The sequence below is a fragment of the Vanessa tameamea genome, chromosome 22 (assembly GCF_037043105.1).
Source record: "Vanessa tameamea isolate UH-Manoa-2023 chromosome 22, ilVanTame1 primary haplotype, whole genome shotgun sequence".
NCBI lineage: Eukaryota > Metazoa > Arthropoda > Insecta > Lepidoptera > Nymphalidae > Vanessa > Vanessa tameamea.
Window position 1 is genome coordinate 7063933 of NC_087330.1, and position 24672 is coordinate 7088604.

General features: G+C 32.0%; 4 protein-coding genes across 5 annotated transcripts in view; 1 reads left to right on the top strand and 3 right to left on the bottom strand.

Moving 5' to 3' along the window:
* Positions 1-273: 273 nt before the first annotated feature.
* On the bottom strand, positions 274-1703 carry LOC113397653 (uncharacterized). Its single transcript, XM_026636074.2, has one exon. It carries the CDS (start codon positions 1493-1495, stop codon positions 749-751), a length of 747 nt encoding a protein of 248 aa, XP_026491859.1. The 5' UTR covers positions 1496-1703; the 3' UTR covers positions 274-748.
* A 2564-nt stretch (positions 1704-4267) lies between these two features.
* LOC113397649 (tetratricopeptide repeat protein 5-like) lies at positions 4268-9172 on the top strand. Its single transcript, XM_026636069.2, has 8 exons — positions 4268-4447; positions 4615-4747; positions 4988-5211; positions 5589-5888; positions 6194-6379; positions 6733-6914; positions 7799-7931; positions 8671-9172. Exons 1-8 carry the CDS (start codon positions 4379-4381, stop codon positions 8788-8790), a joined length of 1347 nt encoding a protein of 448 aa, XP_026491854.2. The 5' UTR covers positions 4268-4378; the 3' UTR covers positions 8791-9172.
* Positions 9173-11706: 2534 nt separating this feature from the next.
* On the bottom strand, positions 11707-16406 carry LOC113397650 (torso-like protein). Its single transcript, XM_026636070.2, has 5 exons — positions 16170-16406; positions 14864-15085; positions 13955-14249; positions 12815-12949; positions 11707-12098 (listed from the first exon to the last, which is right to left on the bottom strand). The coding sequence occupies exons 1-5, from the start codon at positions 16277-16279 to the stop codon at positions 11838-11840; spliced, it is 1023 nt and encodes a 340-aa protein (XP_026491855.1). The 5' UTR covers positions 16280-16406; the 3' UTR covers positions 11707-11837.
* Positions 16407-21360: 4954 nt separating this feature from the next.
* LOC113397652 (torso-like protein) overlaps positions 21361-24672 on the bottom strand; it is a 65974-nt gene continuing 62662 nt past the window's right edge. The window contains exons 6-7 of one of the 2 annotated variants that reach the window (XM_026636073.2): positions 23354-23488; positions 21361-22157 (exon numbers count right to left, since the gene is read on the bottom strand). In XM_026636073.2, the coding sequence (XP_026491858.1) occupies positions 21897-22157; positions 23354-23488 (396 nt within the window). In that variant the 3' untranslated portion in view covers positions 21361-21896. Of the gene's footprint in view, positions 22158-22601; positions 22737-23353; positions 23489-24672 lie in introns of both variants that reach the window. The other variant, XM_026636071.2, reaches the window with a different exon arrangement.

A 24672-nucleotide genomic window follows, 5' to 3' on the forward strand; every position in this document is an offset into this window, starting at 1 on the left:
TAGTATAAATACATACTATAACAAAAAATTCATTAAAAAAAAATTTAAAACTTATTTAATTTTTACCTGCCTACCTCTAGACAATACATTAACCTGCACTGCCTAATGGAAAATCTGACCCTGCTTTAATCAAACCTACTAAATAATATTAATAAGGCAGTTAAATAAACCTTTATTTCTATGATAAATTCCATAGAAACAAAATGTCAAAAAATTATATGGAATGTTCTAATTATTACTTGGGGTAATTAAATATAAGTAAAAATAATAATGTGAAATCATTTAAACTATATTTGAAAGTACATCATTATTCTTGTCCAAGCAATAAAATAATAACAAAACATTTGAAGGTGTTTTAAAAGCATATCCATAAAAATATTAATTTATGACAGGATTATTAAATACACAATTATATAAATAGGATGAATTACAAGCTTTTTTGTAGGTAAATGTTCAAACTTTATAATTTAAAATACATCAAATTAAAAATATATATATATTTTAAAAAAGACCTATTAATATGAGGATTTATTTATGTAATATCATAATATCATTCCCCAGTGCCAAGTGTGTGTGCAAAATTTTAGCCCAATTGTTTATATGAATGTGCTTAAAAGTTCATTTATTTCACAAATGTGCAATGAAATAAAAGCTTGTAAAAATAATTATTGATTCCATTGTAATCGTTATCTGATTGAATTAGCTAATTCGTAATGTTTTTTTGAGTGAATACACTTAGCATGAAACATTAACTAAATTGATTAAGGTGTGCTTCACTGTGGACGTGTTCCTCAATACTTTGAGCATTGCAAAATATTTCTATCTGACATTTATTGCAATATGCATTTTTCTCATGCTCATCTTTAAGAAAATCTTGAATAGATACTTCCTGACCCTCTATTAGGTCTTCAATCTCAATAAACCACTCTACATGCTCGGGGGAATCATCAATATGTTCAAGGACACTTCTTGCTGTATTCTCAATGTACTCATCACAAAGTTTGCACCACAACTCATCATCGTTATCAACGCGAAATATTCCATTTAACGGTTTCAGTTTCTCAGCTACATTGCTACGGTGGACGATGTCGTTAACGTGAATTTCTATATTTTGTAAAGTACAATTTACGTTGCAGTTGCACACTTCACAAAATACTTCTTCACTTTCGCTAGCTAGGTATGAATCAACATTGATGAACTCGCCCTCTATTAAATTGTCCACAGCCGCCATCCAATTGGCGTGATCATCGCTTTCAATATGAGACGCAACAGATTCTTCTTCAGTGAGATTTACGTTACAAGGCTTACAATATAACTCCTCGTTGTTATATATCATTCCATGTTCGACCATTTGATCTATATTCTCTTTATGTTTCGTACCATTTGTGTGCTCTTCAATACATTTGTTAGCCTTCGGTATGTAAACTCCACAAAAAACACATCGCATTCGCGATTTCGAATTCGCAACGATGCCGTATAAGGGTCCCGTTTTCATAATTGTCTATTCAATTCTTGTTACGCAGAAACTCTTATGTACTATAATTGTTGATAATTTTCTAACAAAAAATTTCCTTTTCGTAATTTCTAGCAACTAATTTGTTTTAAATGGTAGAATCAAGAATGTGAACTTGACGAAGTTGACAACTGACGTTGACACTTGACAAATGCAGGGACGCGCAAGTCTAAAATTGTAATTTATACATTCCCTAGCTGTTTAAAAAATATATATTAAAATTTAAATAGCAAATATGTAGTTTCTATTCCATCAGTAAAAAAAATTACAGATGGATTATTAATATTTTGAATGTTTGCTGACTATTCGATAGGATTTAATTATTATATTATACGGTGCATTCATTGACAACTAACTAATCGAAGGTTTTTTTTTGTACATTCTACAACACCAATAGCTATGACTTATTAATGGAATAATCACTTTCTTTTAGAAAAGAAAAGTAATTCTTGAGAAATTACGAGTCACTCTCCAATTGATATTCAATGCTTATGTCTAATAAGGAATAAGTAGGTTCTAATAATGGAATCCATAAAAATAATATTTTTATTACTTTTTAATGTTATTTTTATATCTTTGTCAGCTAAAGTAAACAAAAAAATTATTGAATGAAACTAAAGATTAGTTTTCCTAAAAAATACATAATACTTGAAATATTTGTCAATATTAAAAAATATATATTGTCAAACAATTAATGTAATAAAGTATTTAATAAACAAATATGTACATATATATAATAAAGTTGTTTATTAAATAAATTTTCATTAAAAAACAAGATTAATATTAAGATAGACGAAGAAAACATATTCAGAAAAAGTTCTAATACTAATACTAATAGTACTTTAAAAATAAGTTAAAGATAACTTAACAAGAATGTAAAGTTGTAGCGGTTGGCTTTGTCTTATTGTTAGTCACACTTGTATAAAATTTATGCAGTAATATGCCTTTTCCCTTTTATATGTCTTTCAAGATTATCTGCATTACAGGAAACCTCAATATTACACTTATTACAAGTAGCCTTATCTTCTCGTACATTCGTTAAATATTTATCAATTGTGATATTTTGACCTTCAATCAATCCTAATATCTTTGTTGATCTAGTGTTATGTTCTTTATCTTCATCAACATGCTGAAAAATGATTTCAATGTAATTTTCGAAATAAATTTGGCATATTTTACACCACAAGTCATCATCGCTTTCTTCGACAGAGAATATTCCATTATACGGTTGTACAGCCATAGCTCGAGCTCTTTTGTGCTTTGAACTTTTAATATGGTCTTTTATTGTCTGAAGACTGAAATCTATATAATCGTCACATATTGAACAATGTACACTTGATCCAGTTCCACTTATATTATGGGGTAAATCAAGAAATGCTCCATCCCTTTCCACAACAGTATTTATCTGATAAACTAAATCTTTGTGTTGTGAACATTGTAGGTGAGCTATTAAATCTTCAAAAGTAACTTTACAAATTAAGCATATTGCTTTGTTATCACGAATCATAATATTATTCTGTGTCATTAATCTGTCTATGTATACTTTTTTGTGACTTTTGCTATTAAGGTGATTATCAATTATTCCGTCATCTATTAAATGTGTTTCACATAGGTCACACATTGTTCTGCCATCGTCACCAATTACAATATCTTCGTAATATGCCATTTTTTGTTCATTCAAATAAAATTAAACAATTTGATTATTGAACACAAAAATAAGCACCTTTGTAAACTTGCTTAATATAATTTATTAATGCTTATTTTAAAGGCATATTTTATGCCTTGTTTATACAACACCAGTCACCAGACACCAACAGAAATGAGAAAACTGAAGAATGGATCGAAAAGAAAATTGTCTTTTGGGGAAGTCCCATTATGATATGAGTGTATGACAAAGGTTAAGGACTATAATTATGCCAAAGTAAAATTAAAAATATGTTATAATAAAGAACTCAGATTTGAAAACTGTTTTCTATTGTTCCAATTTATTTTCTGTTGGTATTTACTTATTATTATTTTAATTGTAAATTTAAAAAAAAAATACCAACCAACTACATTTTTCTTATTTTATTTTATACTTTCTGTTTAGTGTTTTTGTGAGTAAAATTGAGTATTCGATTTTAAGTTTTTTTTTACATCAAATCATAATCAAATCAGAAAAAAATATATAGTTGATAATAAAGAATTTTGATCAACTTTTTCCATTCGTTGTTCGATTAACAACAGATATTTTCTAAAAGTAGAAATGCAAAACAATTTTTTTTTATAATACGTGCAAAAATCATTATAACTATGAAAACTTAATAAAAAACGAAAAAGTTCCCCAGCCATAAGCGCTTATTTCTTTCAAACCTTCTAGCTCCAGCAGCGCCATTTAAATTCCATACATTTTAGGAACAGTTTTTATACACAATATACCTAGTTTTCTTTACCTCTACTCTCCGTCATTTTGAGCTATGCATTCAAGTAATAGTAATATTAATTATCGAAATCGTGGGAATTCAATACAATTACTAAGTTAATAAAACAATTATGCCTTGTTATCAATATTCTATAGCACATATTTCACAATATTAAAAGATCACAACACTGATTTACGGTAATTCTTTAAATTAAGTTTTATTTATTTTTTTATTTATATTAGGCTTATTAATAATAATAATAACAACAATTATATGTTTTTTTTTTAATTTATCTTAAGAAATAATATCACTTAGCTTCTGGTCATTTTGTTTTGATCATATTGAACTTGACATTGACAATTTGACATATCGCTGTGAAATGCTTGAAATATACATGTATTGTTTGGTCTTAAAATAAACTGATTACAAAATAAGTAATCGATACATTCATTAATAAATAACTATGTCGGCCGATACAGAAGATCAAGTTCAATTATTAGAAAATCTTCCAGAAATCATGGAAAAGTTAACGGTGAGTAAACAGTTGATGTTGATCAACTTCGTCTTAATAATAAAAGAAAATCACAGATGGTTATAGCTTTTTTTTATTCTTTCTTCTTATTGAACTGTGTACTACCACAACTATATTAATCACAATAGTTATTAGTTAAAAATATGCTTATATTTCTTATTTTCTAGGAGGAACTGAAAGAGCTGTACAAGTATAGAGATTTATTTTTTGAAAATCATCCATTAGACATGGCTTATAAGAAGAATAAATGCGTAGAAGAAAAAAAAGAACTCTTGGTAGAAAAATTTGAAGCAATTGATGGTCAGTTCATATTTAATTATTTTTATAAAATTCGACTTTTAGCTGAATTTTTTTTCATTATATTTTAAAATACGTATAGTCGCTGGACTTTCAATCGCCTTCAATGGCACAAAATAGTTAAAAAAAAACAACAATCCATACTATGTAAATCTAACCTTTGTTAAGTTTGTCTTTATCTTCACAAAAACATAATTAATTAAGATTTTGTGCACTAAATATTGTGTGAATAAACAATTTCAGTGGAAACTCAAATACCATTTTCATTAAGAGCTGAATTTCTCTACATGAAAGGTAGATGCTATAATGTTAGCCCTACCTATGATCCAAGAGCAACCCAATGCCTAAGCAAGGCAATAAAGTTGAACCCCCACTTGGTCGCGGCATGGAATGAGCTTGGTGAATGTTATTTGAAAAATCTCAATGTAAAGGAAGCTAAGGCCAGTTTTGAGGGAGCACTTAAACATGTGAGTTGATTTTAGTTTTTAGTAATCTTTTTGTTATGAAACAATATTTTACAATACATTAAAAAATAGTTGTGACTTGTGACTTTCAATCGCATTTTAGAGGCTGGTCACTAATGACCAACCTGAGTATTTCGCATACAAAATAAACTGTCCTTTCGTGAAGTGAAGAAAAGCATGTAAAATCAGTATTACACCTGATATCATTCGGGGGCATTGTCACATTGGATTTTCACTGAAAGAGTAAATGAATTGTACTAGTGCATATAATATACCCTGTATATTATGCTTATTCTGGAAATAGTTCACCATGGCCAATATTAATAATAAAAAGCAAATTTAATTTGCATTGAAAGTAAATAAATGTGTATTAATTACAGGAACGTAATCGTCTATCATTAAGATGCCTATCTATAATTCTACGACATGAAATTGGAGACATGAAACGGAGTGAGTCAACACCAATAATATTGAAAAGCGTTGATCTCGCAAAGGAAGCGGTTGCGCAAGATATCAAGGATGGTATATCATGGACAGTGCTAGGAAATGCTTACTTATGTCAATTCTTCATGGTAGCTCAAGATCCTTGTACGTTAAAGCTGTGCATGAGTGCTTACAAGCAGGCGTGGACGGATCCTGTGGCTAAGGGACAACCGGATTTATTTTACAATAAGGGTGTGGTAAGTAACATAAGATTTTATACTGCTTTGCTGAAATTTGATTACAATGATTACTTTTGGAGTTAATTATATATACATAAATATACAACGCTCAAACTAAACTGTGGAATATAATTTTGAAATATTACACATTAGATGCCATGTGAATGAATCAATTTAAAAGCACTGGTTCATTTTATTTGTCTAATTTCTCTTCGTAGCTCATCTCATGTTGGGTGATGAAATAAAAAGCTCTGCGCTTTCTCAAACAGAGAGTTGCCTGACAGTGGAACGTTTTCAGGTCCTTATTCGTTTTTACTGTCCAGGCGCTGAAGTATGAAGAGTGCTACGGGGAGGCGCTGCAGATGTTCGAGCACGCGTGCCGCCTCGACCCCGCGTGGGTGCCGCCGCGCGTCGAGCGCTCCGCACTCGCCTCCTTCCTCGCCGCCGCCACCGCGCTCGTGCGCACGCGCGGCAAGCTCAAGGCCAAGCGCCTCGCCAACATGATACAGGTGCGTGTGTGTGCGTGCTCCGCACACACCGCCGCATTCGATGCTCCTTATGACCAATTGATTATTTGATCTTATGATGATTCATATAGACTAAAAAATTATGCATAAATCTTTGGATGAGAAATGACAGATATTTTGGGCAGGGCATTCACTTCCGACTTAGAGTAATTACATTATTACAGACGCAAGAGACATTACATCTTATTGTAAGGAGTTATTGAAGTTTTTACGATGCTAAAGTTTATGTTAAGGTAACCGTTTACCATCATGAGGCCCATTTACTTCTTAGCCTTCTTAAGCTAAAAATAGAAGAAAAACTAACAGTATATATGTACATACATTCATTCTTTCAGTCAATCGATAAGAAAACGATGTTGGGCGATTACGGCTCGGGCGCGTTCCACAATTTCGGCCCCAGGCGTGACGTGGTGTTGGAGCACGTGAGGATAGACCAGTTGCAAGAGGGTCCCAATGAGGGGAAAGTCATACTTGGGAGGGTCGTCGGATCCATACATAACGAAAACGCTGTACCCTTGTAAGTAATTCTATGCTATCATAAAAAGTTTTTATCATTAATTGTAAAGGTACATTCATTTGGACACTAACAATTATATTATATCAACATGTTTTTTTTATGGTTCATTGATCTAGTGCCATTGATGAACCTTGGATTGGATTATGATGAACCCTGGGTTTGGAACTTGCGCAAACAATTATATTATATTAACATGTTTTTTAAATGGTTCATTGATCTAGTGACATTGATCAACCTTGAACACTATTGTGTTCAAGGCTGTTAAAACCCAGGGTTTGTTCCGAAGGGTTCAAATCCTTGGTGGGGTCAGTAAAATAGAACTGATTAATTGCCAAGAAAAACAAGGGTCGGCAGTGTTCACTGTCGCTTCTCGAACAATACGGCATAGAGAGAGAGTCGCGTGCCCGCGTATACTAGTAGCCTATTCCAATCAACGAAAGAGTAAAGGTTAACAAACCTTTTACGTATTCCATGAGATTCGCTAATAAAAATAAATATTTATTATAAATATACTTATGTCCACTTCAATTTTACTCTCAAAGTTCTGAAAGATTAGTCGACGTTAAAACTGGTATTTTTTCGCAAGTAAGTATTCCAATCGAACATGGGATGGAGATGAACAAACCTTAGATTTACGTTTTCTTTACGATATGATAATATCACAGTTATGTTCTGCGTTAACAGCTCTTGATTAATGTCTGTATTAATAATACAACGCCACTCCACTTAACTACTTGTATCCACTATAATTTTACTTAAAGTTCCGATAATAGCTTCGTCGGCATTGGGTCTCGCCCTCGTGGTTGGAATAGGCTATCATTCGAGGTCTCGACCGACGACGCCGAGTGTCGGTTGGCCAGCGTACAGCACGCCCGTGATTGCAGCACGTTCGCGCTGATCGACGAGAGCATGCAGTGCGTGTGCGTGACGGTGTACAACTGGGCGGACGGGCGCGGCGCGCTCATCGGCGACGCCGTGGCCGTGCCCGAGCCCGGCCTCGCCGCGCACCGACACCAGGTGCGCACACCCCCGCACACCTCCACACACCCCCACACACCCCCACACACCCCCACACACGCACGCACACACACGCTACATCATATAATATATAGCTTACAAATGATATGGGTATTTTTTTTTTTTTCATTTTCGTTTTCATTGATGTTTTCTTTTTATTTGTGTGAGTTGATGTTTATATCAATTTCTCGCATACAGATCTGATGTTAGTTGTGGAAGAGCGAGGCCTCGTGCTCCAGACTTTCTATAAGTTATGAGAAATGAATGGATAAACTTATTATTATATCTACATAGAGAGTACCACTGCAAAAGAATTAAAACAAAACAATTTTACTATCTCGGTGTGCGTGACAGCTACGCTTGATACTCGCCTAACGTCATACTACTCTCCTGGTGTGCGTGTACTTACTGGCCAAATTTTGGCAACATTTTGTTTCTCAGCTTTGACAGTCATACAAATGATTAAAAGCTTCGTTCATAACTTTGTTATTACGAATTTTACTTTAAGGTCTGGGTAGGACCCCGCTCTCATCAGATATGCTGCCGCCAAACGGCATCACTTAGCTCAGTGTAGAGCCATTGTAACGACTGACGTACTGACGCAAAGAAACCAATCTTGCAATTGATACATTCGGCTGACTAATTTTCCTACTGCATTCGAAAATCAAGAGTTTCGAGAAGTTTACATTTCAAATGTCAAACAGTATCATACAAGTACGTTTATCGATTTCTCTTTCAGCATTTCGAGTTTAAATCGATCCGCGTCAACAATCCCATGTTTTTGCTGGTGAACGGCAAACGCGTCGGTCGCCACCAGTTCGCGAGCACGCGCGTGACGAGCACGTACGAGATCCACTGACGGTGCGGCTCGCGGCGCTACATGCGCTTTTATTAGGAGTTTGGCGACATGCGTGGACGTGCTGGGCGATTGGGACTTTTGAATTCGTACTCTCATGTTGGTGTACTTGACCGAATTGTTGGAAAAATGTTGGACCACTTTTATAATTTATGATTAATTTGCGGAAATTTTAGTTTGTACATGAGAGCTAGACCCAACATTGTCCAAATATTTTGTCGAACATTGGGTGTGAGTTTAACAAATGTTTGTGTGGTCAATTATAGTACATACCTACATAATTGATAGTATAAATGTTATATCCTAATATGATTAGTGTTTGAGTTTTTTTTTTTAAATATATTTATATTAATATTTCTTAGCGTCCATTCCAATATATATGATATATTTAAAATTATAACAAAGCAAACTTACTAAAATGCGAAATTATGCTCGATAACGTTATATGTATGTATAGTATAATTTTTAAAGTATCAAGATTAGTCAAAAGGACTACAAAATAACTTGTAAATTTCTTACTGCTGTCTATGATATTTTTAATGTCCGTTTGCTAAACTGAAATTATTTATATGTGCTTGTATAAATTCGATTTAATTGCCAGTGAATTGGATAGCTTAATTTTGTTGGTCAATTATTTATTGGACCATGTACTATGAAGACTGGTCTTAAGAAATATTTAATAGGAAGGTATGGGGATGAACGAGGCCTTGACATGCACTGGGAAACCAAAAGGCTACTAGAAATTAAAATATATACATACATACTCAGTTGTAAATACAGTCGTAATGTATATGTTAAAAACTTAATAACTTGATTTTGATTTATCTTTGCTTTGATTAATTTTTCTAAAGTAGATGTAATCAACGCCTTATAAATTGTTACTATAAGATATAATTATATTATGGCTAATATTGATAAATTTTTGTAAAATTATTAAATATATAACATTAGAATTATAACTGTTTTTGGGTCTCTAATGTTTGATAAAAAACGTATGAAAAAATATCGTTTTATAGAAAAAAATTCTTGTGACAAACCTTTTACTGGGGAAACTTTTTTTTTTATAAAATATCATTTGAAAAAAACTTGCACATCTGGTGTTGCGTCTGTCTGAAAATATATTTATTTGATTTTCAGAAACTCGGTTTTTGTTTATTTAACTCTTAATTTATTTATTGGTTTCCTTTAATTATAAATTATTTCAAATATACCGCGCGCGTCTTGTGCGGGTACTTATTTATTTACGTGCGTGCGTACGTGGTTAACCTTAAATTTCAATTAATTAAATATATATGCTCAAACATATATAATCTAACTAACATAATTATTAAATTAAGTGTTTATCAAATGATATTTTATGTGCCGGTTGTTAGTTTAAAGGTAAAAATCTTTATTTTGCTAAAATTTATTGTGATATGAAAATTTTTCATTAGATTTTTATCAGATAACAGTACCCCCTCTTTTTGACTGTTGTATAAGCGTGCACATGTTTAGTTAGTTTTACCTACTATTCACTTTAAAAAAAAAAGTATTTTATGAAGTGTTTTCCTCAAAAAAAAGTATTTTCGTATGAATTTGTTTAGATTAGAAGCTTGTGTGAAACTAATTAGATGAGGCCAAAATTATATGTCCCAATATTATTTAGATATTTAATATAATAAGTATATGTAATTTTTTACGTGAGTCTAAAGATTCCTTAAAAATATTATCTTTGTAATAACTACCTAAAAATTGTCTAATGTATAAATTAGTATAAAATTCGTAAATATATACGATGTCATTTAACTAATTGCGTAATTAATGTCGGAGACAGGGTGCGGGATTTATATGCCCTGAGGCTGATTCGGGATGCTTGTAATTTGTACAATGCACTAAGAATTGGACTTATTTCGCTCTCCGAGAAAAAAAAATGTACTATGTATTCGTAAAAAGGTCGTATGTGAAATTTATTATTAACCTGATTCATTTTGATGAAACTTACTACTCGGCGCCAGAAAGAGATAGCAATATTGTATATTACAATATAAATGTCCGTCAAATTAGTTTAGTTCAGAGATATTTAAGTTGATATAAGATCTCAAAGTATTGTTAGAATCGTATTGCTATCTCAGCTTTACCTATAAATGTTGTACATGGTGTTATTTGTTATTGCTGTCTTCTTCTTACGAATTGAATGTCAATGATGACAAAAAGAGAGGTCAGTATTTTTATTAAAACCTGCTAAAAAACCTTTAAAAAGGATAATTATTTTATACATGCCGATGTATATATATTTTTATATTAAGAAATATCAAGGGAATTTACTTCAAGTGAAATACTCGTATGAATGAAAGCAATGAATTGGATTTTAAGATCTGTGTAAATTAAAGCACTTGACGTTATGATATACTAAGAACTAAGCAAAGGTATAAGCATTTGGAGTTTAATTTTTAACGTCGAAATTAAAAAAAATAATAGCTGAATAAAAACATTTTTATAATAATTTAGTATAAAACGTTTAATAATTTTGTCACTAATTTGTAACTTATATAAATTACACAATGCTTTCATACACTAATAATATGTAATATCAAAATGTAACCAATTGTGTCAATACTTCTAAATGAAATAAAAAATTGTATGTACACTTACTTAGTTTTATTTTTTAAAATACTGGTATTTATAAGTTTGAGGTTTTATTATTTTGTATTAAAAACTATTCCTGCTACGATCTTAATCAGTGCCATTACGTTCCTTTTCACCAATCTTCGGCACCAAAACAATGTCATTGTATTTTTTTATCTGTGGTCTGGTACTATAAGGGCCAAATTTATTGCTTGAATAAAATATTTATAAACGACACTTCAAAATTCGCAAAATTATTAAAAAAAAATCTTGGTAACAAATGGCTTAAACTTACATAACTTAACCAATATTATGCAAAAAGGCATATGTGATATAAAACAACCCACATAATATGTTCATTGTTTCTATTTTGATAACCACAAACAAGGGTTATTAATATTGGCCCTTTCAGAACTAGACCACAGCTGATATATTCATTTATATTCTCAAGCATTTACTTCCCAAAGTTTCATGTCATTCTCCACGATTTCCCTGTATTTTTCTCTCTTGTATCGGTCTTTAAATAAAGGTCCTAAGATTTTCAAATTTAATCCCAAAAGCGCTTCGTTGTCTAGCATTTCGTTGAGTTTATACGCTAGAATGGGATTGTAATGGACCCTCAGTAGGCTAGGTCTTGAATACAGATATTGACTATCTAAGAGATTGTTCCGGGCCCATCGTTCTATCCTTTTATTTCCACTGGCAATCTGAAAAAAAAAATGTTTTTGAACATACTATTAATCAATATACATAAATAAATATCTAGTTAACGTACTTAATTTGTTTTTATCGGTGAATGATAGCATCGTGAGAAAATATCTGTCAGATACATTTCTGTCATTTTAAAATAACTTGTTACCCTGAATAGCTCAGCATTTTATTCTCAACGACTTGTAAAATTGGTAATAAGGATTACAAATTGATTCTACCCAAAAATAACTACCACTGTATACTTTTTTATGACTTTTTGGAGGATACTGGCAAATCTCAGGACTTGGAAGGGCGTGGAAATTTGTAAATCTGGAGCTGACACGTATTCTTTGTTTTAACCATGTATGGTATTCATAAGCAGTATACGTTGTAGATTCTAGACGGACATTCGGAATGTGTCCTTGAAGAGGTTTTGTTTTTCTTTTTGGGATTCTCGATTAGTTAGCCGGAGGGTATTTGGCTCGTCTGTTTATTATAGGCTATACCACCATTTTATATATATATATATATATATAGGTTGTACAGAATCTCTTTGATAGTCGCTATTTGTGCCCTCTTCACCAGAGCTGACAAGTACATACCAGTGTCTTATAAAGGATCCGAAGTTATATTTCTAGAATACAGTTTTCTTGATTACCGTAAAACTTCATGATGTAGAAATATTTTCGGCATTGCGAAGTTAAAATTTAAAATATAATAACATCATACTAACCCTTATTTCTCCAACTTGCTTAAGAAAATATGACGAAAAGTAAAATCTTAAGTTGCCAAAGTTAGATTTGCGTTGCTCACGAACTTTGATATATGCTTTTAGAAGATTATACCCGGGCCTCTTGTACTTGAATACCTGGAAATTTTGATAATAGCACTAATACATATTATTTGACAAAACGTATATTTTATAATTCACTGTACAAAACACAATAGCATTACAATCAAAACTTGAAAACCGTTTCTCTAACTATTCAGATTAAAATAAATATGTATAAGGGGCTCCGAACAAATTTACCACCTTGTAATACCATTGGCACTTATAGAGATATTAATTATACTTTACGCCGCTAAAATAAAATGCAAAACTGGTAGAACTAGAAAAAACATATGTTTGCATTCCTTGTGGGTGTAATAACACTGGCGCTACAGCAAGCAAGCAGCAATACAGCGGTAGTTTTTGGCGGTAGAACGACTGATCTGAACTAACTCTATACACATTTTTACCTGTTATTTGTCGTCAGGCTTACTGAATCGGCTTATTCATGAAACGAAACGAAGCCAATGTTTAGCTAAATCCATCAGTTAGTTATGTATCATGGCCGTAGATGTTAAGTTCTCTGGCAGATGGGAACAGAAACATCGATGGTAAGTAATTATTTTCCATTAACTAAGTAGTTCTGTGCAGGTCTGTCTGGGTGAGGTTATTAATGCAATTATTTACCGCCAAAGATATTTTTGGCGGTAAATTCGGACATTCGGAACATTCGGACATGTGTTTTTGGAGTGATCTAGTTCAATTACAAACACAAGCGACATTTCATTTTAAATCCAATAGTTGGCGGAACGTCAACACCCTACAGAGTAATTTTCATATTTGATGTGATGTTCGCTTATAGACATTGGATGTTCAAATAATAAAACTAATTAAATAAATACATATTGAATTGTATGTATGGCGTAGTGAAAATATTAGGCAATGAATTTTAGAATATGAAATTGGTTATTTCATAGATTATATATAAATAGTAAGAAGGATCTTCACAATATAAAATGTTACTGTCAAACTGATATATAGTACACATACCAAAAGAAACATTAACTACAAAGAAAATATTAATGGTACATAATGTGTCCTAACCTGGTAAATAAAGTTTCCAGTAACGAACGAATCTATATAATGAGTCCCATAGCTCTTCATGAAACGCCTAACAGCTGTTGAGTCACTGGCGTTCAAACTATTGATTTCTCTTCGAACATATTCCTTCGAACGAATATTGTTATCGACGTTCATTTTGACTGTTTTGTGGGTCTTAGACAGCTTGACGAGGACATAGCAACAGTTGTCCCGTTCTAAGTCGAACTCCATGCCGAAGGTTCTCATGATTTCATCTTGTATCCAATCTCCTAAGAACGCCTTCCATGGTATTTCTGTACTAAAAGCAGACCAGTGGTTATTTTTGAATTGTAAATATATATTTTAATTTTATTGTAAAGATAATTTATACATAAGTTACGAAGAAATAATTCGCCAGTAACAATAAAAAAAGAAGATCGTTAAGTCATTTGGTAAAATACATTAAATACTTATATGAAGAGCTGAGATAGCCCAATGGCTAAATCAACAATTAACTGAAAACGACAGGTTTAATCCCATACAAGTACCACTGCCTTTTCATGTGCTGAATATGTTAATAAGTGATTTCGTGTCCGGCGGTAAAAGAAAACTTCCTAAGGACACTAGCGTTAGACAATTGAAATGCTGCCACATTTGTGTAAACTGACACGCATTGAATACGATGTCCAAGTGCAAAGGTGGCCTTACACCAGTGTGCAATTTTATTTTATTTAAAATCTACTACTGGGACGTAGGTTTGATGGTGAGTGGGCACTGCCGGCCGTTGAAATTGACACTGTAAGAAATATAAAACCATCCCTTATCTCATCAATACACCACCCACCTTGGGAACCAATGTGTTATGTTCCTTATAGGTATAAGTATAATATTTACACTACTATGTAGTATTTAAATAAGTTACTTGTTGATTACCCTTCGATTTTGAAGTTCTGGAAGTACTTGGCGAGTAGATCCTCAAAAGATTCACAAAGGAGTATGTTCATATCAATCCCCGGGTCGCCCGGAGTCTCCTTGCTGGTGACATTCTCGAAAACCCTGATGTTCTTCTCGTGGAAAAGTTCTGTTTCCACAACATTATCACCTTCTTCGTAATTGGCAGACACGACTTGTGTTACTTGTGATAGATCACCATAGCTGTTTTAATGATAAATATAAAATATAAACCTTACTATATTCTAATCATAGTAAATTAACTTTTTGAAGCTTTATTAGTAATTGCAATAACAAAAAGCTACCTAACCCACGTCTGCTAAAAAAAATATTCAAGAGGTTCTTGTACTTTGCAAGAGTGTTATCATAAAAATACGAAAACGAAAATTGTAGATCAACTGTATAGATTATTTACCGAACCCTCTGTACCATCAACACATATACGACGTCTTTAAACCGTGACGTTTCTCAGGAATTTTATCGTTTTTTCACAATTTCTAACACATAGACTATATCGGCCTCATTAGTTTAGCGGCTTAGAGTCTAAGGTTCAATGTTCACCTCGGGTCGGTAAATGCCCAATAGCAGCCCAGAGTTACTGGACCAACGTGCCTGACCCAAACGTGTCAGATTTGCCCTCCCATTGGATCATGAGAGCGACGGTGCAGAAAGTATTACACTTGTTCTACACTATCTTGCATGGTTGTCGAGGCTCTTTAAGAATGGTCACTATAGCAAAAACGGTCGGGAAGAAGGCAAACAGTTAATAGTTTAATAATTCGCATGGATCCTCATTAATTCTTGTGTCAATATTAGAACATTCGTTCTTAAGTCGTTTATAATACTTCAGAGGAGGAGGAGGACTTTGTTGGAAAAACCCGAATTTGCCAGTGAATTTTATTTATACTTTTGTCAAGAATACACTTACGAACTAGACGGTACAACTGTAGGTACTTTCAAGTAACATTCTTAGTGCTATGAATTAATCACATCATTGTTATAAAATTATCATTAAAAATGTTGCGCTAAATGCTACAAAGCTATTGATAAAGTGTCAAAGCCGAACTGAATATTAACAAATTTAACTCAAGTGAAACCTGATGAAATTTCTACTAAATCATTTAATGCAAAATAGTTAAATAAATTGTAGCAGAATCTCCGAAAATACACACATTATCTATCTCATTGCAAAACTATAAAATTGTTATCTAATAATCAAAACAAACCAACTGGTTTGGAAACAATAATATCACGAACGAGATATAATATCGAATTATATAAAACTTACTTTGCAAATACATCAATCGCGTTTCCTATATTCAAACTGTAACTAAGGTCTCCTTCCTCGCTCTCACACAAGCCACAACAGAAGAAAACAGCCAAAAACCACAAAAACATCTTCAGACGCAACACAGTCGTGTAAAGGTAGTTTCAGATTGTGCACATAGTACGATACTCGCCGCGTGGAGGCGGCGTTCTAACTGAGATTTTTTTAACATTTTGCTAATGTTTATGAGTAAACAGTATGAACTTGACCCAAGAGATTAGTTATATATTAATGATACAACCCATCGTATATGTAAGCGTTTGAAATTATTAGTCTAAGCTTTGTTATAGTTAATTGGCAGTATTATAAATTATGTTTTTATACGATATCATTCCGACGGTCCGTGAAAATTTAAACAAACTACAGAACAGTGACGTCGATATTATCTATTGGCAGCAAAAGAAATGGAGTGAAAAGTTTATGAGATCTGTCTAGATTTGCATAATTAAGTACTATTATTTCTTTTAATTAAACGTGTAACACATATTATTTCATTTTCATCAAAAGAGAACGCCCTCTTTTTGCTCTTGGATAAAAATTTTAAGATCCTATGGTAATAATATATCTCGTGCTCGACCATATAAGAAAACATCGAGAAACATGCACGCCCTAAAGGACTCGAGTCTTCTGAAGAGTATAGGATGGTTTTCAATAAAATAATCATTAGATGGCGTGGTACTTTATATGTTATCATTTAGACTTAGAGTATATTTCAAGCAAGAAGATCAATTCTAAACATCGGTGAAATAATTTTTGATTCCCCCCCACAGCCAAAGTTATTGAAATAAAAACAATGAAGATTTATAAAAAAAAAATTCATATGTTGGTTAATTATGTTATAAAATACATAATTAGACTCAATTTAATAGTGTAAGTATAAATAAAAGCAAGAATAATTAAAAGTGTCATAATATTATCTGAAAATAAAGGAGAATTATTAATTTGCGGATTATTGAAGGTTCTGGCTAGGTACAATAGAGCCATTTCAATCAATAGCCATCGTAAGGGTGGACTTAAATAATTTTTGTTTATGGCATGAACCAACCGAGTACGTTATACGTATAGATCTCAACTGGAAAGCATTTTCGAAGAAACCACTCCAAAAAAATGAGCAAGGAAATTAGAGCCTAAAGCCCCTTACAATGTCTGAATAGTCTATTTATTCGTACAAGTAATGTAATGTATAATTTCTAAGCGAATTGCTTTAGTCGCAGCCTTTTGCGAATTTTTTAGAGACAGTACTCTGCCAAACTTCATCAATATTATTTTCTGTTTGCTCGTCTGCCGTCTTAATAGATATTTGATTATGTATACTGTTATATATACTAATATTATAAATACGGAAAAAACTCCTTTAATGTCTAATTTCTAATGACCAAATCACTCGAATTTGATGAGATTTGGTAGGATGCAAGCTCGAAAGGAAGACATAGGCTAATTTTGATGCCTCACAGCTGACGACCATCTCCTAAAACGAGAGCGAAAAATAAAGGATGTAAAGTTATTATGATTGGATAACTGAGAAAATAGCTAGATGTGCAAGTAGTAACAATGTGTGGCAATTTTCTTCCGACGCATTTCCGCCGGTTCTTCACAATGTTTTCTATTTCTATCGAATACGATTTGTATTATAAATACAAAAATTCGTCTCGTTAAACTAAGGTTCTGTATATGATTCTAGCCGGAATGTTTAAATATTTATTAGGGACCATGTTAGCGGACGAATTTGATCACATTTTGTTCGTTTCCAAATCCTCGACGATTCCAAACGTCCCGTGACCTTAATTTTTGTGCTAGTTGATACTTAACCTAATAGTATTTGACTATATGAAATATCACTTATCTCCAATTCGACATCTATTAATAATTTGTCCCATTTAAATTGTGTTACTATTGAACAGACGCACAAAAATCAAGGTCTAACATAAACTCTTCTGACACGTTTACCGATAACCCGACGATCTTTTCGCGTGAATTAACATTTATCGCAATGGAATATGGTTTTTTATAAATATTCTGACAATTTATATTGAATAATAGTCATCTAGTTCGATTGTTTCATTGTATAAAATAAATAAAAGTCGCATCCATAAAATCAATTATATATTTGTATAAAGGTTGCACAGTTGTTATCATCTCAGTAAAGTCTATACAGTGTGATGTAATTTGGCAACTTGAAGTTGATGGCGCCGAATAAAATATAAACACTCCTTGATCGTGTGCTGACACCCTATTACATTATGAGGACGAGGGAATCAAGAGTCACTTGCGTTCGCGCACATACTTGTGCACTGCCATGTCACGTCTGTAGTTGGCTGGTTAGTCTCTCTTGAAAGTAGTCGCGGTAACCGAACTCATCAACATCATTATCGGCTGCCATCGACCAATGAAACCTAAGGGTTGAAGGTTGAATTGAATTAGTTGGGTAATCTCACTTTGATCAGCGTTTCAGAAAATTGTTATCTATATAAACAATAAAAAACCAGTTTGATGTGGTATTGTTTTTTGAGGACATCATTCCAGCGCCTAGACAATAGGTATGAATGGCAAATTATTCTAAATAATGGAGTTGAACGACACATTATCAGTCACGCATAGGTTTGCTTTTGATAAGCCCGTGATTTAGATAATAGCCTCATTTCATCATAAACCATAGATCAGGACGGATGTATACATTAATTGGGTCAAGCTAACAGGGGGCTTATATCTGTGTTTAAGTTTCTCTGAGAATGATTTATAATGAAGGTAACTTGTTCCTCTCATTACGTCAAAATGTTAAAGTATTTTCATTAGCATTTCAAATGAGTATTTTATATGATTAAATTAGCGTAAAGCTCATACATTCGGACGGTATTACATACCGGAAAAAACCGGCAAGGAATTAAGAGGTACATGTCGTGAATCATTATGGTATTAATGACTTTGATAACTTTTGTAACTACGCATTGAAGAATCGATCAGTCCATAAGAAAAGACAAAGCATCAAATCTAAAACAACGATATCACTGGATATGTTGTAAACAGTATTTAAACTCTCTGATTAGATATTAATTTGTATATCTGCAAATATATAATCAGAGAAACTTTTACGCAGTTTGATTTTTTGGCGTTCAAAGCCAAATTGTGTATTTTATTTGCAAGATAATTTTGTATAAGATGTTTTGGACAACTTGTTATGTATTAGAGGAAAAACATAAATGCACATTACAATAGGAAATTTTCTACCGAGTACCAAACGTTTGGGAACTCCTTATTGATAGTATCTATATTTCAAACTATTGGTAGATTTAAGTTTAATTAAATCCTTTAATTAATTTTAATACTTTGTTCCTTTCAAATATAGACTAGAATTGCCCAGCAGTGGGACACATCAGGGTGGATAATAATTATTATAACATTGATAATAGGATCTTCATCCCCACTAGAAAATACGCGCGATTTTTAAGAAATTTTCAACTTCGCACAATCACTTTGTCGAATCAGCTTTCGCTGGCGGTTTTTCCGAACAGATACGACTTGGAAACCTTCAAAAAAAGAGCCTACAGATTTCTTAAAGGCTGGCAATGCAAAACCCCTGGTGTTGCAGACGCCCATGAACGTTGTAGTCATTTTCTATAAGATGAGCCTCCTGCTTGTATGCTACATACCTATTCCATGAAAAAAGTTCAAGCCGATTATATAATTATCTAAATGCTGTTTCTTATTATCATTGTAGATATATAAATAAAATTACATATGACATAGAAAAAAATTCAAACTAGGCATGAATTAAGTTCATGTTTATGGGCAGTGGTGATCACTTACCATCAGATGACCCCATTTGCCAGATTGCATACATATTTCACATAATGACTCTATATATATATAAAGGCAAATCTCCATCTCTATTAGGATAGGCCATTTGTGTATTATTTTCGTAAGAAACGACAATTACATAATATAAAAATTATGAGGAACAAAGGCGATTCGTCGCAGATGTGGTAGCGCTTGCCGTTGACTACCCCACAATAATGGCGGCATTCAAGATTTCCCAACTCAAATCTTGTTTCCTCTTAATTTAAAAGATGGCGCTAGTGATGCGCCGTCATATATATAGTCACTATACTGGTTCTATCTAGTTTATACACACAATTTTTTACTTAGACTGGATTGAATGCTTCTGACATACAAGTGAACAAAGCATAGGATAATAACTTTATAATATTATCTCAATTAACAGTTAGAGCTTTGATTATTTATATGTCTATACTCCATTCCAACCATAACAGGAAAAAAGCCAAATAAACAACATTTGACAGCAAATTCACGCGATATCATTGGTTGAGAGCTTGATTTATCAATGACATTCACTATGGATTTGCGCAAAAATGGCGTTTTAAACGACGACTAAATTGTTATCGGAATTTTGTAAGTAAAATTAAAGTGATAATAAGCATTTGAGTGTCTATTACACTCAAATACTTATACGTTGTATTATAAATAAAGATATATATTAATCATAAACTCTTAGTAGTGCACAATATAGTTAAGTTATTAGTAAAACGCATGAAATACGTTAATCTAAGGTTTGTTTATCTTTTTTCCTATTTCCATTTGAATAGACAATAGATAGACTGTAAAAGCTGTGAACGCGTAGAAAAAAAGTGACCAACAGATGGCAAATAACACACGCACACTAGTAAAGCAGTATGACGTGACGTTTGGCGAGTGTCAAGCGTAGCTGTCACACATACTAAGATAATAAAGTTGGCTCGTTTAATTTCTGTCTAAATATATATATATATTCTAAGTTAGAAAATAGGCTAGTACAGATTTAGAAGATAAACTTTACATAATTATAATTAAAAAAAAAAAACAAGTAAATTCAGTCATAAATCGTTTTTATTCTGTCCATCTTATATATCTCAGGTAATATTTACATTGCATTTTGTTTCTGTAAATGCATTCATATTTTGATCCCGCTTTCTAATTTGTACATACTTGGAAATTAAACTAAATATTATTGCACATAGATTATATAAAAATAGTATTACACTGACATGTCACTTTTTTAATAAATCAAAGATTACAAAGTTTTTGTTTTTATTTGGTCCAAAGTTTTAATATAAAATAGTTTTTTTTTTTATTATTAAAATATATAGTAATTTATGTAATTTTTAAAATATATTTTATAGGCACTTTTATGTAAGGGAATAAAGTATTCTATACAACATTTTAATATAAATAACCATGTGTTACTTTTAACTGACATTTAACATCACATACTGAATACTACATAATTAAATACTTATAAACTATTATTTAAACAAATGAATTATAATTATTTTGTAAAATTTATACACCCTTTTCTTATTTTTATCACATACGAGCAAATGTTGTTTAACGTCAAATTTTTTTAAAACTATTTTGTTGCTAGTTTCAAAAATATTTATTTGCACAGATTTAACAAAAGTGATATTAAAAATAATATATTTTTTCGTCTACTTTGAACATTGGAATGAAATTTACGGTAAGAATGTACTTATTAATACTCTTTCTCATTAAAAACAGTTAATAAATAAAATACAAAGGAAATTTTAAATGTCACTTCGACACATTAATATCGCATGATGTTTATTGTCATTTGTCGTCCTTCGAACATTGTAAAGCGACTATTTTACTTAAATTAACTAATTTATCTATCTATCATCACATATTACTTTCCCACAATTTCAAATAATTGTCTATTACTTCTTCGAACCATTTTCTTTTCTTTGTATCTTTGAATGCAGGCGATAGTGTCTTTAATTCTAATTGTAATAAAGCTTCGTTTCCCAGTAACGTATCTAAGTTTCTCAGCAGGGTCGGCTCTCCGTGTAGTTTTAATAAACTGGGATAGGAGAAAATGTAGTAATGTACTCTTAGACGCTTCATAGCCCAGCTTTCCACTGTTTTGTTACCGCTTGCGACCTGAAAATATTCGTGGATCATACTTAAAATTATAATGTTGCTATGCTTATTTGTTTCATAACATAAAATATTAAAAGAACTTACGTTACTTGAAAATGATACTAATACCGGTGTTAAAACGAAATATAAGTTTAATTTATTATTATATTTTATCATTAGAATATATTTGAGATAATATAAATTAAGATAGAATGATCAATGGTTAAATGAATTATGGGAAAATGATGAAAATGGCTTCCAAGTTTTACGTCATGCTCATTGCTCATGCAAGAATTCATAATAATATAATTAAAAGAATGAGTAGGTATGCCCAATAAAAAAAACTACATATATGTTATACCTTTAAATCAAAGTCAAGAATTAAAATAAATTAATTAATATACATTTTTTAGTTCAGTTTGTAATGCGTTCACTTTTTTGCGAATGCTATAATGTTAATTTTACCTTAATCTGGCCAATGTGTTTGGCCTGCCAAGGTGAGAAGTAACCTTCCAACTCCTTAGCCGTTATATCCGCAACGCCCTTGCTTTTAAGTCTTTCTTTGATCATAGAGTATGCGGTTCTAGAGAACACAAACACCTGGAGTGAGAGCATAGACAAGATTCACGTTTTTATAAGGTCACTGTTTGACAGATGTCAGTGAATTCGTTTCGAAGGGCGTGCACTCGCGGTAATCTGTCGAGGTTTCAACCGAACGCAAACCTATTTTCTATTTCGATCACGTTATTTATTATTGATTTTTAAATAATTAAGCATACTTTCTTTGTTCATCTAAAAGTATATATTTGATGGATGTGTATATGAATGCATTTAATGAAGATCAATACGTGATGATCACAAGACACGCTCACATGAAATGTAATGATAAGAAAGAAATAGAAAAAGGTTTACAAGAAGACTAGTATTGAGTCTTCCTTGAAGTAAAGCGTCATCCATGTCAAGCATAAATATAGAATGGACGAAATGGATGCAACTCGTTCAATAGCTTGGTTCTGTTTGATAATATTGCCATTATTAAAAACTCTTTGATAATTGTAGTAGAGTATTAGAAAAAATCATTAAATGTCATAATTATGTTTTTTAATCTGTTCTTAATTAATTTATATAACCTTTAATTAATTATTAGAATAATGATTGTTTATGTATGTTGATTTGATAATACTTTAGCAAACAGAGCCAAGCCGTTCGATTCAAACCTTGATAGTTCCGACGTGCTCGGCGAATAAAGGCGAGAAGTAGTTGCTCATTTCACTGGTCGGTATATCCGACACGCCCCGTGACTTCACTCGCTCTTTGATCCGCGAGTACACGCCACGAGAAAACACGAATACCTAAACAATATTTAGAAAAAAATTATGTTCTGTGTCTCGATTCCTTTGATAGAGTCAATAATTCAATCGAGGTGTTATGAAATCTGTCGGCCTTCGTGCATAGGTATTGTTTGTTGCATTGCAAGACTGCGACGTTTTGTCAGTGTTGCCAACTTGAAAATTTTAATGTGTTTGATCTCTTAATCTTGAACAGCGCAAGAATTAATGTTTGGCGGTAGAATAATTAAGAATCCTTAAATTCTATCATTATACACTAACAACTTTTTTTTATAATGATAAGAACTAATGTAAATTTAATTTAATAATGAATTTATATGTATCGTAATAACTGTTCACTCGGTGGGTTGGTGGTCATGTATATAAATATATTTTATGAATAAGTTAAAAAAATACAACAATTGACATATGTGCCAAATTCTTATATTAAATATTCGAGCGTTACAAACAAACAAAACAAAAAATCTCCCTTTCGCTATATGTAAATACATAAATAATTGTACTCGTATGATCTTTAAGATGAATAACAAAAATAGTAAATATACTATTTGGACTTTTTACAATTTGAAGAAGATCAATTAGTTTTTATCATTGAAAAACGATAATACGACGAGAATTATTTAACTTTGGTTTATATCTGAACATAAACGTGTAACGTAATGATCATGGAAACGTGTTACCGCTAAGCAAAATATCCGCATAATTTGAAAACAATGTCACGTTACTTGAAGCGTTTCTTGTATGACAATATTTACATCGGTCACTGTTTCTTGGTTCATATATAACATAGGAAAGAAAAACGACTATGTATGAAATAACAGATACAATTAAATTAATTAACAACTTTTGACAATAATTAAGAGAAGAAATAATAGAGTTCTAAAAATCTCGTTTTTTATAAAAACAATAACAAAAAATAAGTTTAATTTTCGTTTATAAAACCGTATACACTAGGAAGAGAGGAAAAGGTCGCCTGGAAAACGTCTAACGACTTTTCCTTACGTGACGATATCTACCAGTTCACTCTACCGTAAGCCGCGTAAAATAATTTATTTAAAAAAAATAATTAAATAATAGCTAAAGTCATAGATAGTGGTTCCGTAATAATAATTATATATTATCAACTTGCTTTTTAGTTATATTTTCACAGGCAGGTGTTAATCAACACGTTGGATTTCGGGCAAGGC

Bases quoted from the DNA above. Each gene is read 5' to 3' on its own strand.
- LOC113397653 (XM_026636074.2), bottom strand. From the start codon at position 1,495: ATGAAAACGGGACCCTTATACGGCATCGTTGCGAATTCGAAATCGCGA.
- LOC113397649 (XM_026636069.2), top strand. From the start codon at position 4,379: ATGTCGGCCGATACAGAAGATCAAGTTCAATTATTAGAAAATCTTCCA. The intron at 6,380-6,732 runs GTGCGTGTGTGT...TCATTCTTTCAG, and splicing joins GCCTCGCCAACATGATACAG to TCAATCGATAAGAAAACGAT. The intron at 6,915-7,798 runs GTAAGTAATTCT...CCGTGATTGCAG, and splicing joins AACGAAAACGCTGTACCCTT to CACGTTCGCGCTGATCGACG.
- LOC113397650 (XM_026636070.2), bottom strand. From the start codon at position 16,279: ATGTTTTTGTGGTTTTTGGCTGTTTTCTTCTGTTGTGGCTTGTGTGAG. The intron at 15,086-16,169 runs GTAAGTTTTATA...TCATTAAAACAG, and splicing joins GCGATTGATGTATTTGCAAA to CTATGGTGATCTATCACAAG. The intron at 12,950-13,954 runs GTTAGGACACAT...CAAAATTTCCAG, and splicing joins CTGGAAACTTTATTTACCAG to GTATTCAAGTACAAGAGGCC.